Source organism: Protobothrops mucrosquamatus, unplaced genomic scaffold (genome assembly GCF_001527695.2).
Source record: "Protobothrops mucrosquamatus isolate PMUCROS unplaced genomic scaffold, P.Mucros_1.0 scaffold339, whole genome shotgun sequence".
Lineage (NCBI taxonomy): Eukaryota > Metazoa > Chordata > Lepidosauria > Squamata > Viperidae > Protobothrops > Protobothrops mucrosquamatus.
This window is the reverse complement of record NW_015386676.1, coordinates 140,438-159,432: the sequence shown is the minus strand read 5'-3', so window position 1 is coordinate 159,432 and position 18,995 is coordinate 140,438. Positions and strand designations below refer to the sequence as shown.

The window sequence follows — 18,995 nt, the reverse complement described above, 5'->3', positions numbered from 1 at the left end:
TTTGAACAGATACCTGTTGCCATCAAGATGATGTTAGTGTTTTTAAACAAAATATGGTTGATATTTAATATTTTTCCCCATTTTTCAGCAAGCCAAAATCAGCATATTCAAATTGAAGCTCTCAAAGGCTCTTTTTTTTAAAAAAAATCTTGACTTGCATATTGATTTCTGTTGCTTGGTCCTCTAGTGGACTACATTTTGAAACAATTCAGTCTTGCCTTATACACAGGGATCATAAATTCAAAATCTCTTTTCTATATACTGGTACTGTGTACTGTATAGACAGTTTATAAATGTTATTTCTGCAGACACCTTCTTACATAAGATTGATCACACTATTTTAGAATCCTAATGCCAAGTCAGCAGATTTGCTTTTGAATTATGGGCAACTGGAAAATGGATAGCACAGTTCACTCTAGACACACTTTCTTATACTCTAATAGGAGTGATCACTTTAGATAACAGGTTGGATTCTTCTTGCAAACTTATAATCTTTGCATTTTAAATCTATGGCAAAAATAATGTGACACTGTAAATGGTCCTGCTGTGCATACTACTTAACCAATTGCTCTGACAGCACACAGTTGTTGTTTTTTTTTATCAACTTGACAGGCATTAGTTGTATAATGCACAAGCATATGTGTATCTGAAAGAGTGGGGAGGGTGTTTGTGTTAGTGATAAAGGAAGGGAGACAGAAAGAAAGGCTTATTAAAATTACCTGAGGATCATTCCATATCTTATTAATCTGCCATAATTATCATATGGTTATGCTTAGGTATAAGATCTTGTCAAGAAGCAGATATGAGTGGTTATTCTTTTTATAGAAGAAGCATATCATTTTCTGCTTCAGGCATGATCCCAGCATCTGAATGAGGAAACTAGGATTAAATCATAATGCATCAATCAGGTCCAAGTATAGATTATTCTAAAATCTGTGTGCTTTTATTTTTTCCTTGCTGTTTTTTTAAATCAGAAGTTCAAGATTGCAGGCAAGTAACATGGGAAACTATACGACTAACAGGTAATTGGGAAAGCATCAATCTGCTGGCTTTTATTTTATTTTATTTTTTGAGGATCCAGGAAAGTTAAAAACACAAGCAAATGTGACTGTGAGTGTTTCACTGGAAATGTAAACTTTTTGTGTTCTAGAATATTTGTTTTAGTAAGACGAGTTTACACAGCTTGTGGAGAGTTATTTTGTTGGAAAATAAATTTTGTAGCTTCTCTGCTTTTTTCTATATTTGACCATATTTCTATTCTAATCAACTTGTTCATTTATCTTTTACTTATGGGATTTACTGCTACAAGGTTGCTGAACCATTATGATAATTTCTACATTTTTATCAGAAACAAATAATACTACAAATTTTAAGTAATACTGTAAATAATTGTAGCATTTACAGTATATATATATTTACATTCCTCACGCATGGACAGGCTAGATTTAGTTCTGCCCAGCATCTTTATAGTATTATAGAAAATAATAAGAATAAAGAAATAATATTAAGCATATTGACTTAACATACATAGCATAAATGAGATTTATTTATATTGGGAGGGGAAGATCATTGCAGCTCAAAACATGGACTGACACTGTATTCAACTCTCCTGAAAATTCTCCTTAACGTATACAAGTTGAAAGTCTTTCATAAATTTGCAACATATTGAAATATTGATTTTGGGAATTTGGGGGTAAACTTTAGATTGACCCCAAATGTAGGCATAGCTTCAAAATGTATTGCAGGTAGTATTTCAGTGTTGTATTTGTAAATTAACTATGTACATAGTGTCTTAATATGTAAAATCTCTATTGCAGAAGAAATTAGTATTTGACTTCATACTTTTCATTCTAATGTCCAAGCTACAAGACCAAATTTTGTATTAGAATCCTGTGGCTACAAAGAAATATATATACATGAAAAGAAAGATAACTAAAGTAAGAAAAGAGAAACAAGTGCAATCTGGTAATTCCAAAGAATAATTATCAGGAAATATAAATATTACAGAACTAGAGGAGCATGAAAAGTAATGTCTCATTTGAGTTGAACTCAACTCCTTGGGATTTAATGGATATACCCATGTAGTTTTTTTTGACAAAAATATAAAAGGATTTATCTATGCATGTTTTTTTTCCTAGAATCATAGAGTTACCTTAGATCTATCAAGTCCAATTCCCTGTGCACGGCAATATATACTGCAACATTTTTGATAGATTGTTTGAAAATTTGTTGTTTGAAAATTCCAGTGAAGGGGTAGAAACTACTTCATGCAGTAACCTAATTCACTGATTCATAGTTCCTATTTTCAAGAAGCTTTTCCTAATACCTAATCTATACCTTTGAAGTTTCATTCCATCAGTTTTAATTTTACTTTCTGGTGCAAGTGAGAGTAAGTTTTAACTCTTTACAACGTAATAGCATTTAAGATATTTGAAGACCACTATCATATACCTTGTCAACTTTCTCTTCTTCAAATTAAACCTACTTAGGTCTTTAATTGTTCCTCATAGAACTTAGTTTTCCATAAGTTCACCATCTTGGTGGTCCTTCTCTGGACTTGCTTCAGTTTATTTATTTCTTTGTAAAATTTATATGGCCACTTACTTCATCAAGAAGTGACTCTGGATGATGAACAACAGAAAATAATAGGCATTTTTTTAAAGTTGGGATGTGCAGAACTGAATGCAATACCCCAAGTGAGACCTAACCAAGGCAGAATAGAGCAAAATAATTACTTCCCGTAGTCTGGACTGCTAGTGCTTCTATAATCTGGACTTTTACTGCTACTTCAGTTTGTTCTCAGGAGGTGGGGGAAGGCGTCATTTCCCAACTAAGTTTCCAAAGCCCCCAAATATCCAGATGCTTATTCTTCAAGACAGAAATGTGTATTGATAGCAAAAATAAAATGCATATCTTCCCTTATGAATATTCTGGGATGTTTCAGAATGAATGAAAACAACAGTTTTACAAGATTATGAATAATTTTCCCATCAGCTATATAGATATGAGAGATCATACTGATAGCAACTTCTTTGCCTCTCTCAGCAAGTTAAAATATAAAAGATACATACAATCTTAGGTTAAAATAAATTATTTTGATAGAAGTAAAACTCAGAGAGGGCACGCAACTTGGGTGTCCTCCTGGATCCACGGCTGACACTGGAAGATCATTTGTCGGCCGTGACCAGGGGGGCGTTTTATCAGGTTCGCCTGGTTTACCAGTTGCGCCCTTTTCTGGACCGGGACGCTTTGCGCACGGTCACTCATGCCCTCGTCACCTCCCGCCTGGACTACTGTAATGCTCTATACATGGGGCTCCCCATGAGGAGCATCCGGAGGCTTCAGCTGGTCCAGAATGCGGCCGCGCGGGCGGTGTTGGGAGCGACGCGTCGCTCCCATGTAACGCCGCTGCTNCAAGCGGGACTGACCTAGGGTGAATTTTTAAATAGGGACAATTTTAATGATTTTAAACAAGACACAGCTACAAATATTTGGTTTTTAATTGGCTTTTATAGGGAAATGTTTTGTATTGTTTTTAATATGCTGTGAGCCGCCCTGAGTCCCATGGGGGAGAAGGGCGGCATATAAGTTAAAGTTAAATAAATAAATAAAATAAACAATTGTACACTGTAGGACAGTAGATAGAGATACTGTTAGCCATCCACAGACAAAGATGGGGCAAAAATGAATAAAAGATTCATTCCGAGCCAGGCAAGAGCTAGATGCTACTGGAGGTGGGTCTCTGAAGATTGAATGGTAGGAGTCTTGCCTTCCCTCAAGCAAAAAAACCAGGATTTTCAAAATAACAAGTATCAGGTGTACAGAAACAAACTGGCAGCCAGTGTGAAAATTTCAAAACGGGTATTATGGAAACCTCCAAAGATTAACCTGGCTGTGACATTTTATATTCGTTGAGTTTCTGAGAATTAAGTACAATTAATGATCACATTTTTCTCAACTACTCTTCAAAAAAGTGGAAGGAATTGTGTAGCCATCCCCTTTTGTGAGATAACTATTTGCTCAAAATTTTGACACACAGAAATTACTAAATTTCCATATGTAAAACCTTGAGTTTATAATTTAAGTAACTTTTTAGGATGAAGTGCTTCAGATCTCCTTTCAGTGCAGCTTCTTTGTTATGATGACCTTTTCTTTAGGTTTCTTCCCATGACTGAAAACAAGAAGAAATATACTAAAGTTAATGGAACTCTGTAAAAACATTTGAGTTGTACAACACTCTTCTCTCTCCAAATATTCCTATATGTAGTACTTATTATTGTGATACTTTTTTGCAAATCATAAATGTAGTTCCAAAAACAAAAATACTTTATATAACACATATAAAGTATTAATTTGTATAACATATTCACATACCTCTTGTCAAAAGATTGTCAAGTTGAGCTTTGCTAGATGCTCACTTTCTAAATTAATCTTACTTTAGATGCTTAAAGGCAAGGGTTCCTAGTTCATTTTTCCTCAGCAGCATTAAAAGATGTTCTGTATCTTCAGCAAGCATGAGATTTTTACCTTTGTTAATCTTTAATTTTACTTTCCTGATCAGGATTTTTATTTATCAAATCACATTGGAGTGGTCTTCTTGCTTGAAGGCCTGTGACCTCTAAGACAATTTTTTTTCAGAACTGGAATCATCTGAATTTCATTGTATACAGACAGGATATATCAGATATATAATATAAATAAGATTATCCTTTAGTTTTTTTTATATATTTCTCTACTCACTATTTATAGGTAGCAGATTACACTACTACTGGTTTTGGAGAAAATGCAGCAAACATTATGAATTGAACATCTGTAAGTCCACATTATCCCTGAAAAATGATTCCAAGCATTCTGTCCCATTATTTCCATTTTACTTCCATATGGAAACAGATTAATATTTCTAAATGTTCTATTTTTCTATCTCTTTTCAACATAATATCCAACACTTATTTTTGTTGCAGATCTGAGATATTTTTGTAATTTTACTCCAAATTTTGCAGTTAATCAGTTGCATATATTATAAAATTATTCTCTATTCCCTTGCCCACATTAGATAGTAAGATTTCAATAGGACATTATAGTTAAATCCTTTTATAAATATATAATGCAAGTCTGCTATTCTTACTCATATGTGTCAAAAAAGTACCATAGAACTTAAAAAAGTATAATTAAAATGATACACTATGAAACTAATGGACCTTCCTTATATTGGAGGAGGGCTGCTAAAAATAGGTAAGGAGGCCATAATAAGAAAAATAAAATCAAACATGATGTGGGTAATGTTGACACATATACATATTAAAATCCAAGATAAAAACACTGGGTCTTAGTAGAGAGTGTTTCATACAATGCATACACAATTGTACAGTTGCTGTTTCTCCGACATGGCAAAAGTCACCAATAGGTGGTTTTAAAAGGAAAATAAAATTTAAGAAGAACATGAGTATTCAGAAGACAGGTAGAATAGAGCTGGAAGGGACCTTGGAAGTCTTCTAGTCCAGTCCCCTGTTTAAGCAGGAGGACCTATACCATCTTATCTACAGGTCAGGGGATTTCCCTTGTTTCTTCAGCTGAGTATTTCTTCTTTGGTTCTGGCTCTAGAATCAAATACAACACATCTAGTCAGCATTCCTGAGGGCATAAGTGAACATGCCCTGTTGTGCTGATAGGCAAAAGCAAAACAGTTAATTTTGTAGAGAAGCAGTTAGAAAGCTCTCAAATGAATTATAATAAAAAGCAGTCAGATGCTCATTTAATACCAATTCTGATTAAATAAAGCTTTTTAATGCCATAAAATTGTTTTTCAAAAGCGATATGTTAGATGTTATGAAGTGTATTAAAATCCATTCAAATTTTATTTTGAACTCAGTATAGTATAGTTTTAAAGTAGGATTCCTACTGTGTGAGATTGTAAACAAAACCATATGGGCAAACTGAGCAAACAAGTTTCCATAATTAGTGACCTGTTGTTAATGTAAAACCAAATGAAACTTGAAAGTTTTCAAATTGCAATGGTCCATTTTCTTAGACTTGTTTCTCCAACCTGAGGATTTCCTCCCAGGAGAAACAGCTGGCAGATTTTACTGCTGCTATAGCAACTATGTCGTCAGTCTGTTGGCTTGGCAACACAGCTGCAGAATGAAACACAGTTTGGAACACTTAAAGGAAAGCATAAATTTATTTACATTGGTATCTAAAGCAATTTTCACCGCACTTTTATAAATTTTGCAATAAAAAACCCTATACAATCTTTGTTTGCTAGACGTATCAAATCTTCATAGTTGACATTTTGCAAAGAATTATAGTCCATTCCCTGCAAAATAATTTCAGATGGATCAAATCTCTGTAGCAGTTTCAGCTGCTCAGGTGACAGTCCAGCTCCCATCATGCCTTCTCCTCCAATATGGGGCTCCTTTTAGGGAGGAAAATAAAAGAAATGGTTGGTTATTTGGCTGGTCATTATTTAACTTAAAATAGAAACTGATATTTATAAAGATCAGCACACTAGCTCTACCTTTGCAAGAACATTATTGGAATATTTTTATAGAGAAAACTGTCTTGGTATAAATCCTCTGTAAAGAATAATTATTCAAAATGAAGATGGAAAGCCAATGATATAAAAAGAATGAAAACCATTCCTCAGCCATCAGTAACATAAAAAACCCTAATTTAATGCCAGCCAAAGTTTCCTCAATATGTACAGTTTATTTCTATGCAGATTATTTCATTACTATAGTAATAATATAGCATAGTAATAAAATAATAAAAGCATAAAATGCTATATTTATTAGCAAAAACTAAACATAGATGAAAGGAGACATAATTATATTAAGTTGCCATCTAAAATAGAGTTCTTTTGTTGTAGGTGGAAGCCATTTCCTGTGTTAAGTATCAAAAGTGTATTTAAATTTAGCCCTCAATCTCACAATCATTTATATGGGAATATATCTCATAGAATTCAGTTGCCCTTCTACTATTCTCAGTTCCTTTGCAGGAGGCAAATTGGTAAGAGATGTCAGATATATTCTGATGAGTGTTACAGCATCTGGCCAGTTTGCAGGTTCTGGATCCACGCCCCACTAAACAGGGTAGAAGATGCAGAATTTAGACTTTTTTCTAACATGCATTTACTGTTTTATGAATAACTCAAGGTCACCAATGAACCTAATATGCCTACTTCCTATTTTCCCCACAATTATCCTGAGGCATGTGTTGGGTTGACAGAGAGGGGTTCCTCCAAAGTCACAGTCAATTTTCATGTCCAAGGGGGAATAGAATTAATCTCATTTAACCTAGCAAATCAATCTTAATACTTTAAATATATATGCTTAATAGAAGTGAATAGATTTTAATTTGAATACTAAAAATGCAAAGGTTTCAAGGCTCAGCAAATCAAGGATAAAATCCACTTCCTTGCCTTACTGGATTCAATTCCTCAACAACAGTAGTTAGTAGCAAGAATATGTAATGTTTATTGGGCATGCTTTGCACAAAACTCTTCCTTGCACTAAAACCCTATTACAATATTGTGGGTTTTTTTCCTGGTATATAGCCAGCCCCAGCAAATATCAGATCTTCTGCTTTCCATTTCTAAAGTAGATTGAACTGTTTACTTTCCCTTCCAAAGTATTTCATTTTAGCATTTGTACGATTTACAGAATGTGACTTCTGTAAATCATTCAGTCAAACCTATCCAACTTCTGTCCAAGTTGGCTTCTTAACCATCCAGAGTTTGTTTTAAAACCCTATCTCTATTTTTTACAAAAAAAACACCAGGTTTTTTTTTTAATAAAATCAAATAATAACTGAGGAACATTTCTTATCTGTTCAGGACAGGAAGTTAGCTGAAAAGGTCATTCTAGTTCTGTACAGTGATAAACCATGGTTTAACAAGATATACAAGTTAATTAATGCCTTCTCAAAAGCTATTTTCTATTTTTTTTCTTAAATTCTCCGATTTCTTGGAGACTGCCTGGACATGTCCTTTCAGATTTTTTTCTGGCAAGGTTTTTCGGAAGTGATTTGCCATTGCCTCCTTTATAGGACTGAGATAGAGTAACTAGCCTAAGGTCATCCAGCTGGCTTTGTGTCCAAGGTGGGGGTAGAAATCCTGGTTTCTAGCCTGAAGTTTTAATCACTACAACAAACTGGGTCTCTATGGATGTAAGCAAAATATGGAAAAGAGTTTAAAATTACAAAATATATATTTTCCTAGGCAGATGGATAAAACTGTTAACTACAACAAACATCAAATAAATGATTCTTGATAACATGATAGATATTTCTTGATCTCAGCTCAATCTTTATAGCTACTAAAATGGTTGTAATTGGGTGAATTCTTCCACAAGATGTTTTCAACTGACAATGTAATATAAAAGTGGGAAACAAAGTTACACAGATGAAAGTTTACAAAGAAATTTACCTGTGACTCAAGCTGGAGGCAGGGAAAAGTTTCTAGTGCCCAAGCCACTTGCTCCTCGTTCTCAGAAAGGGTAATTGTGCAGGTACTATATACTAGGATGCCCCCTGGCTTTAGCAGTTGCACTGCCTAGAATGATAATCAGATTTTCACTTTGTAGATTTTTTTCTAGTATTTCACAAATAACGCTGTTTTTTAAACATACAGACTACAGGTAGTCCTCAACTTGCAACCATTCACTTAGTAACTGAAGTTACAATGCTTCTGAAAAAAGTGATTTATGAACGATTCTCATACAATCTTTGGAGCATCCACATAATCATGTGATCAAAACTGGGGCACTTGGCAACTATAACAGTTGCACTATTTCGGGATCATGTGATCACTATTTGCATCCTTCCCAGCTGGCTTCTGACAAGCAAAGTCAATGGGGAGGCTTAACTGCATGATTCACTTAACAACTGCATTGAGTCGCTTAACAAGAATGGCAGAAAAAGTCACAAAATAGGGTGCAACTCATTTGACTCTTACTTAGCAATAGAAATTTTGAACTCAATTGTGGTTGCAACTCAAGGACTATCTGTAGTTTAAAAGCTTCTCTACAGATCAGTGGCACAGTGCACATTAATTCTAACAAGGTGTTCGAAGATTCATGGCTACTAATCATAATGGAACCACCATAGAAATGTTGCTGAAAGTGAAGAATGCTTATTCTTTGGCGTATATCTCCACAGCCCAACCTTTTCTAGCTATACCGTGTGATGGAATGGTAAATATTATTTACCAGGAGATATTCTCAGAGGATGATCCAATAATTCCCAAATTCTTTCTCCTTTAGGAGAAAAGGAAGAAGAATCTGAAGACAACTTCTTTAAAGAATTGTATGAAAGGCTTTACTTTCATTTTGGCTCAATGTCTTCTAATAGACAGCAGAAGCAGCTGAACAAATAAACAGTTGAAATTGCAATTGCACCATTACAGCAAATACTGTATCTTGATTTTTTCCCCCATACCATTTTTCAGGAATTGTTATATAACCAAGGTACAGAAAAGTAAAATTCTTTAATAAAATTATTTCCTGAAATGAAACTATTTCTGCTGTAAGGATATGAGAAAAAGTTTATCAAACATAATCTTATTATCAATACTGTTTCAATTTTAATAAAATGTATTTCTTTTAAAACAATCCAGCAAACAACAGACAACTCCCAAGCCTCTCCTTCATATTTTATTTAATAGTTTGTACTGTTAATCATACCACTCTAAAAAGCTTGCGCTGCAAAGGTTGGTAAGAAGTTATTTCTTTTAAAGACCACGAATAAGCCAAATTTGGCCTCTGTCCCATTCCACTGCATGGAGCATCAAGAAGTATCCTGTCAAATGACTCGGGTAAGAATGGAGGTCCTTCTGCAAAATATATATACATACATATATATATATATATATTTCAAAGACAATAGTTCACATGTTTTGCATAACTAATTCTGTTATTAATGAAAATTTTAGAGAACTGTTAATTAAAATTCCATGAGTCATATCAATTTAATGTAGTTAATCTAGTAGAATCTAGTTGAACCCTACTGGCTTTGGTTCAAAGTCTTTTTAAATAACTGTTATAAATAGCCATTGTATTTGGATGGAATTTTTATTTATTACTATTATTTATTAAAAAAATTAATATACTGTAGCTGCATAGATGACTCCAGGTGGCTTACAAAATTTAAATTATGATTGCTTTTGCCTTCCACTCTATTTCTATGTAACAAAAAATGTGTCCTGTTTAATTGGTATACAAGTTGATCCAGTCTCCTTAAATCTGTATCATGTCAAGTCAAGATTTAATATGTGTATTGAAATCCTCTGTGTAATAGACCAACACTTCACTTGTATTGATGAAAAATGAATCTAAGTACTAACGTTTTGAAGTTACATCTTTGTAGAAAGGCAAAATATGTTTATGAAGCAACTGATGTGGAAAGATTAAGTTCATTAAAGACATTCTAAGGATTTGTTGGACAAGTATTTTCATACTTTAGCCACCAAAATGCACTAAACAATGATTAAAAATACAATAGATCTTTAATAAAAATAGATTCCTCTTCCTCACTTTTTCCCCATTATATGTGCTCTGAGTTGCTCTTATGAAACTAGTAAGCTTCAGAAATTTTGATACAGATAGTCCTCACTTAATGATCATTTGGTAAGTTATAATGGTAGATAGGATCGGTCCTCCAAGTTAGCTTGCAGCACTCCTGCAGTCATGCGATCAAAATTTGATTGCTTGGCAGCCCATTAGCATTGATTACTGCAGGATGCATTTCAATTCCCCCACCTACCTATACCTGCTTTCCCATATCTGCCCTTTTGGCTACCCCGCACTTCACCTCTGCTGCCCTCTGTCCCTCCAGCTACCCTTTGTCTCCCTCCTCTTGCTGAGGTGTGCCCATCCAAGGTCTCATAAGTCAGCATAAAGGCCATCAGCAGATAACTGTGATGCCCTTGCCTAATGGCACACAGTCCTCAGTCTAATAACCTGAGACTACAGGAGACCTAGTAGTGGTTAAAATGCAATATTGCGGCTAACTCTGCCCATAGTCTGGAGTTCAATCCTGATGGGGCTCAAAGTTTATTCAACCTTCCATTCTTCCGAGGTCAGTAAAATGAGGACCCAGATTGTTGGGGGGAATATGCAAATAATGCTTTATATTGTAAACTGCCCAGAGAGTGTTGTAAGACACTATAGCAGGCATGTCAAACTCGCGACGTCATGTGACATCTCGCGACGTATCGGAGCTTTTTCGCCGGCCATGGGGTGGGCACAGCTCCGGTATGATGAAACTGGCCCGTGGGCCGGCAATTTGACACCCCTGCACTATAGGATGGTACCTAACTCTAAATTCTATTGCTACCAGAACTACTGTTGCAGTGAAGTCATGTGATGCTTTGCTTACTGACTTTATCAGTACTGTAAGATATAGCAACAGAAATTCCAGTCCCACTTAGGTTTGTTAAGCAAGGACTACATGTACAATTTTACTTAGTGTACCTTATTGTGCCATCCAAATCAAATTCAAATTAGTCTTTATATCATAAACTCTATTATTCCATGAACAATAGTTAAAAAGTAACAGTACCTTGTCCATCCTCTAATTTGCTATCAGTAAGCGCCTTAGTACCATCATAACAAAAAGCTTTAATACAATTCAAATTTAACAATGCAGCATTTTGTTCAATCTTTTTCACTCTGTCTGCTATCTTGTCCAGTGCTATCACTTCCCCCTAAAAATTAAAAATTAAAAGTTTTTAATGACATAAACAGCTGTTAAAATTGCTAAAGTATAGAGGTTGATACACATAATTTCAAATAACTAAAGTGCAATACATAAAGCACCAGATTTATACAATATAATCTGTTTTAGCCCTGATTCAATACACATCTGTGAAAAAATTGCCTCAAAAGAACCACAAATCAGCTATGATGCCTGCATCTGAAAAACTTGTGGTGACTTTCTCCATTTCAGAGTCATCACACTATTCTTCATTTCTTAAGCAACGTTTTACTTAATAGCATGTTACAGTTTATTCATGGCTAACTTCACCAAAACAAAGTACTATATTTCATTCAAATACTGTAACATATGTCAAGCTGTAATTTTTTCCATGTTAATAGTCTCTATACAGAGGCCCATTGAATAGTGGAAGTCTTTAAATTAACTGTGCAGATTGGATTGGAAAAATAATAATCTGAAACAGTTAATTTAAAGACTTCCACTATTCAATGGGCCTCTGTATAGAGACTATTAACATGGAAAAAATTACAGCTTGACATATGTTACAGTATTTGAATGAAATATAATATGTGGGAAAAACTGCACATTTAGGAATGCAAATGTATAAAAACAGCAACACCACATAAAAATATTTTAATTACGTAGAACATTATTTCAGTGTTTCATTATTGTGTTCTGCATGCTGGCAATTTCTCCATGCTGGAAAACTAAATAGTTCAGTAAGCGTAACAGTATTACATCCGGGTTATAATTATAAATATGACAAAGAGCACAGCTTACATAAATAGAATTATCACATGGGAATATCAATGTTCCTCACTGCAAACTCTGATGCTGCATTCTGAAACTTCCAAGTGATCTTCAAGGACAGCCCCATGTAAAATGCATTGCAATAATCAAGCTGTGAAGTGATTAGCGCTTGAATGACCATTTGAAGACCCATGTGATCCAAGAAAGGATGCAATTGATTACTAGATGATGTTCAAAGGCCGTCTTAGCCAAAGCTGTCATCAGGTAGAAGCTGTGAATCCAGGAGGACTCCTAGATGGCACATCACCCTTGAATAAGAAAGTGTAATCCCATCCAAGGGTAAAGATGGAAAATTCAGATTTAGTTGATCTAATATTCACAAACATTCAGTCCTGATAGTTTTGAATCAAGTTTATTGATATTCCTCTCTATCCAGGCCTAACAGCGACCAAGCATTGAGACAGAGCGTTGGCAAGCTTAATTGCCCGGGATCAATTGGTATCATTAGCATATTGATGAGACTAGACCCCGAACTGGCCAGTAAACTCACATAATGGTTTCTTATAGATCTTGAGCAGGAGGAGAGAAAGTGTCCTGTGTTATCCCACAAAAGAGTGCTTGGGGAACAACACCAACCAGAATGGCTCTAGAGGTAGGAAAAGAACCATATAAAACAATGCTCCAAATTGCTAATCTTTGAATCCAGTCCAGAAGGATACCAAGATTGAATGTATAAAGAGGTGCCATGAAATCAAGGAGCCCAAGAAAATGCACCACCTCTATCCAGGTCTGCCACAGATTACATACAAGTCCAACTAAGGATGATTCCATACTAAATACTGAAACCTGACTGATATGGGACTAGATACCCTACTTTTTTCTAGGGGCATCTGCAACTAAAATGGGAAGATTTGGAGACAAGTCAATAGTTAACTAAATGGCTGGGTCCAGGGATGGTCTCGAGGAGATGCTCTACTATTTCATTCAAGGCCAATAGCACCACCCCCTTCCTCTACCACCACAGTACAAATAGTTTTCCTGCTAACAACCTAGGAAGGACCTCAGCGCAATAAACAGATGGCTAAACTAGGTAGCCTTCTTCAAGAGTCACAAATTCAACTCAACTTAGATTACACCCCAAGTCTCATACATCAGTATAAACTCATAATTAATTGGACAGTCCACTTGGAAGTTCTTAGTTTCCTGATATTTTTAACTGCAATAAATTTTTGCTAAATTTGTATTATGTCAAAATTCCTTACTCTTTCTCAAACATTTTAGAACGGATGGTTATTTATGGCTTTTAGGTAGCATGTGGTTAAGAAGCATGCGGCTGCATTCCAACAATGAAGAAAAAAGACTGATTAGGAAAGAAACTGAATTTAAACCCATTTAATTTTAATTAAATGTATACCCTTCACATATTTCTGGGCATAAGTTAGAAAAACACCTATTTTCACTTAGCAATTTATTGCTTGAATTAGTAGATTTGTGGTAACTCAGCAAGATCAATGTCCCTTTATCGAGTCTGTACAGCTTGTTTGATTAGAAAACATACATAAAATTCAAGTATGAATGCTGTGCAATTTTGAATTATCTGTGAATTTCAGTCAATGTGTGAAATAAGCTATGCTAGTAAAATACAAGCAAGCTTCTTTGAAGAAAGGAAGAAAGAAAAGAAAAGAAAGAAAGAAAGAAAGGAAGGAAAGAAGGAAGGAAGAAAAAGAAAGAAAGAAAGAAAGAAAGAAAGAAAGAAAAAAGAAAGAAAGAAAGAAAAAAAGAAAGAAAGAAAGAGGGAGGGAGGGAGGGAGGGAGGGAGGGAGACTCACCTCATCATGTATTAATGTTGCAAGGTGGGTAGTTTTGCCCCCAGGAGCAGCACATATGTCCAAGACTCTCTGTCCAGATTGAGGATTTAAAACATAACTCACAACTGATGAAGGCAAATTCTAGCAAAGGAAATGGTAAAAAATATTTTAATAACCCAGAGATCACAAAAATGCTGAAATAATTTTCCGAATCTATGCCTGACCTTTCTTTTCCTAAGAATCTAAACTGTGCATGAATGCTTATTCTAATTCTCTAAATAATCATCCCAAATTAAAGTTATTTGGTTGTCTTAAAAAATTGTAAATATTAAAAACCAAGCAACTTTTGACAGGAAAGGCTATTCCTCAGAGCTTGTGATAGGTAGACAACCATATGACTCCTATGGTTAGCTCCTATCCTTATTTTATTGCTTTTAATGTATAATGCTGCTCTTTGTTTGGCAGCTGTAACTGTGTTTTTTTGTCACATTAAACCTTGTAAACTTCTGAGTTTCTCAAGATGCAGTGATATAGATGTTTAATAAACAAATATATTGTTCCAAATCCAAGCACTTTTCTTATGGCACTTTTCTTATTGTTCCAAATCCAAGCACTTTTCTTATGGCATATTTTATTGGTAGATAAAATATGAGTAGGCATAACTGAGAATTTAAGCATATAATAGAGGCACATGAACAAAATCACTGATGTGGGGAATATGGCTACTTCAGTCTGGTAAAGCTGTTCCTCATATTCTCTAGCCCAGTGGTGGCGAACCTATGGCATGAGTGCCAGAGGCGGCACTTGGAGCCCTCTCTGGCACACGTGCCGTTGCCCATGCAACACTCCGCGGCCCCCTCCACACCAACCCCCCTGGAGGAGATTGCGGGGGCAGGATGGGGTGGGCGGGGCAGTTTTTGGGCACTCGGTCTCTAAAAGGTTTGCCATCACTGCTCTAGCCTCTCTCATTCTCTATCCTCTTTTCCTCCCTCCCTCACCATACTTCCATCCCAAGTCTTGAGATGCACCCATTCCCTTTTTCATTTTCTAAGCCTGCCTATAGAGGCTAGATGAGACTCAGAGGAATTGTTAGAAATAATAAAAGAGTGATGCTTGATTTTTTTGCAGGATGAATGCTTCCTATTCATTTTGAATTAAAAGCATTTAAAACAAGTAACACGTGAAACAAAATCCTGTTGGATGCCAGGCATTGAGAGACTCAAACATTATACCAACAATATTTTAGTAGGGTTTACTGATACTGAAAATGAACTTCTTAGTAAACTTGGCTGGATTATGTTGCGAGGTTAATATTTTTTAAAAATTAACACCTGGCTTTTACTTGTGAAATATAGTACTTTAGATGGGAACACAATAAATTGGGAAATGTCTTGTTGTTATTTTAAATGTACAAATGACACAACAATAGTAACAATGTATTAAATACTTTATTCTACTTTTCTCCAGAAAGTGATTTTTACAGCAAGGATTGGAGAAGTAGACTTCCCAACCCTGATGTTTTCTGCAAGTAAACCTTGAAAAAAACATCATAATGAACTGGATATACTTTCCTGAATTCTTGAACTGGAATGAAAGAAGTAATCCTAAACACTACAGCACTTCACAAGAAGCACTATAGAAAATGGAAATCCAGCTTGCTCCCAATAAAATATATCAAATATAAAAATGCAACAACCTGATCATAAATACATTTGGATTTCAAATTAAGGTTTTTATTCAAAACTCAATTCTATTAATTTACATGACATGTGTATTTCTGGCTCAGCATGAGGTAGGAATTCAGCCATACCACTATAATATCAAAGCCAGGGGTAGGCAACCTTGGCTCTTTTTTGACTTATGGACTTCAACTCCCAGAATTCCTGAGCCAGCCATGCTGAGGAGAAATGGAGCGGTTTCCATGCTGAGCTCAGGAATTCTGGGAGATGAAGTCCATGAGTCATAAAAGAGCCAAGGTTGCCCACCCCTGAACTAAGCAATGTCTATGGTTTAGTAGTGTATGCGAATCCAGCCACTATACTTGATCCCATGAATGTATTGAAACCTTAATGTTCAGAAAATAGCATTTATTTTGAATATAACATACCTGTAAAAATATGTAACTGGATAACATATTGTCAAATGAGGGACTATGGTAAATTGGTTCAGTCATTTTTATTCCCAGCCCTCTGAAAGGCATAACACAGGAACATGAATAAATTATCTGCTCCTCATTTCTAGTTTGACATTATTTAAATGTACAATGCTTATTAGGGCCTATCAGATAATATATGCTATTAATTTAACACATTCTGTTTTTACTTTCAGGAACATTAATTAGAGGATAAGCCTTTTGAATCCATATATTTTCAACAGTATAATTTTTTTCTCTCAAATGGGTTTGTTATGTGTGACTTAATTTAAAACAGACTGCTGTCACTGTTAATAATATAAAAATAATTTTCTTCCATAGGAACGTGGCTTGCAGTTTAGTTGGTTGATTTGTATAATTGTATTGAATGCTCTCACCAACATATTATTCAAGATCTCTAGGGAAATTCTTGTGAGATTTCTAAAAATGTTGTTTCTGTATCATTAAAGCATTAAAATTATTTCCTATATATTAAATAATCCAATGCATAAAACTTAGTCAGTCACTGAGCCTAATAAAACCTACAGGATCCATATAGCATTAAGAATCAGAGAAAAGATTGGGAAAGTTACTTTGAGCTCTAAGAGAAAAGTGGGGTGCAAATGATGATGATTAAAACTATTGTTACTTAGAATCCATATCAATTTCAGATCAATATCTATTTGTAGCCCTCTAAGGAAATTCCTAATTCTTATTTTTTGTAGACTGTTTCTACCTCTTCTTACATTTCTGTGGAAGTCCTTTTCAAGTCAACAATATAACATGAAAATAATTGTGTTAGGTAGGATAAATCAATACTATAATTTCTAATCACTCAGAGTGGTCCCACTTTCCAAGACTAAAGATATCAACATAGCTGAGAGAAAATTAATAAAAGAGAATATTTGTAGCTCAGGGTTGACGTGGGGGTCTTTGGTGCTCTCTGAGCTTGCTTGTTTTCTTGCAGATGCTTCCTTGCAGACTAGCGTTGTTGATGTTACCTAGTATGGGTAATGAAACATCTGCAAGAAAATAGGTTGGAGGAAAATAACCACTTATTGCAAAGAAAGTTTTTTTAAGACAATATTGATTGAATAGTTCAATATTCTAAGATTAAAAAAAAAGAAAGCAAAAAGGGGGAGTACAAATTAATTGTTTTTAATTGATGTTAATTGATAAATAACTGCAATGGACATGAGTAAATGCTTCATACTAGGCAGAATAGTCAGAACACCATAAATAGGGACAGACTGAACTATTGAAATCTGACTGTAGTCATCAGTGAGGCGTAGATTATTCCTGATACATTTATTAATTTAGTTGAAAAATATAGAATGACTCAAGTAATGTCCCAAAGCTTTTTAAATAATACAATTGCTCCAGAGCTACATCTTGAATAAAAAAATTCTGAATAAATTCAATACATATAATTTGTGAATAACTATATTTAACTTTTGATAATCTTTATAAATGTTTATTAATGTGTAACCATTTAACCAGTCATGTAATAGTAATTGGGTACCACTGGAAAGAGTTTAATACCACTTTTTCCAACTCATTTTATTAAAAAGCACAAGCTTTTATGAACTGCCTTCCAATTTTTTGCTACCATAAACTTATCTGACTGCCCTACTACAGTGGCTATCATCTGACTCTTTTTTTATTCAGACCTTACCATACTCAAATTTTATTGTTTGCTAATAAAGAAAATCTTCCATTTGTACTCTACCATCATTTTTAATTACTAATTTTAATAATATAAAAAGTAAAACAATTTTAATAATTGTTTAATCTAGCCATTAATCCTTAATGAACCTATAGTACTATCAAAGACTAGTTCCTGTGAGATTTCTTGGTTTCTGATGGTACCCGAGAATAATTTATTTGACTAAGCAAGGAGCTTTTCAACTTAAATCCAAATCCATACTTTCGCACTGATTTTTAAACCAAAAGGCTGTTTAATTCAGCATCCTGATCCTCTATTACCAATCCAAACATTTTGGAAAGCTCATCAAAAAGAAGATAAACCCAACCATATCCTCTTGCAATGGTATCTTTCATATTTGAACTCCAAAACTGGAAACCAAGAAGACTGAGGACAACTCCATAAAGCATAAAAAGCTACAAAGGTGTTTATCAAAGGATAAATATGTATTACTGAAACTGTCATCTTGGATTTTAACATCAGTGCCACATTTTTTTCAGAATTTCAGAACAGGCAGATTCAGATTCAAAAGTTTTGTTGAAAACCCTCAACATTGGAGAAATAAACCCAACAGGAATTTGGACTAAAGTATACATACTTTCAGTGTGTTCAAAAATAAAATTAGTTGGACAGTGAGATGACTTACAGTAGCTTTCTACTAAAATAAGCAATTTGAGATAGATTTTCAACCATGATTATACACTTCTGACTTACTTCAATGGGCCATTAGAAGTAAATATTTCATTGCGGCTCAGTTCTGAAATCCCATTTCCAATGAAAACTTTATTCCCGGAGAACCCTTTGGCTCCTCTTTTGCATTTCCCTTCAATATCAGAGTACACAGAAACCACACTGCCAGGTTTCATGACTGGGGAAAAAAGAGGGAGAGACA

The 18,995-nt window shown here is 34.7% G+C and overlaps 1 protein-coding gene across 2 annotated transcripts in view; it reads right to left on the bottom strand.

Moving 5' to 3' along the window:
- Window positions 1–6,158: 6,158 nt before the first annotated feature.
- NSUN6 (NOP2/Sun RNA methyltransferase 6) overlaps window positions 6,159–18,995 on the bottom strand; it is a 31,924-nt gene continuing 19,087 nt past the window's right edge. For both annotated transcript variants that reach the window (XM_015815371.1, XM_015815373.1), the window contains 7 exons: window positions 18,818–18,971; window positions 16,375–16,456; window positions 14,289–14,408; window positions 11,554–11,698; window positions 9,678–9,826; window positions 8,423–8,548; window positions 6,159–6,412 (listed from right to left, as the gene is read on the bottom strand). In XM_015815371.1, the coding sequence (XP_015670857.1) occupies window positions 6,206–6,412; window positions 8,423–8,548; window positions 9,678–9,826; window positions 11,554–11,698; window positions 14,289–14,408; window positions 16,375–16,456; window positions 18,818–18,971 (983 nt within the window). In that variant the 3' untranslated portion in view covers window positions 6,159–6,205. The remainder of the gene's footprint in view (window positions 6,413–8,422; window positions 8,549–9,677; window positions 9,827–11,553; window positions 11,699–14,288; window positions 14,409–16,374; window positions 16,457–18,817; window positions 18,972–18,995) is intronic.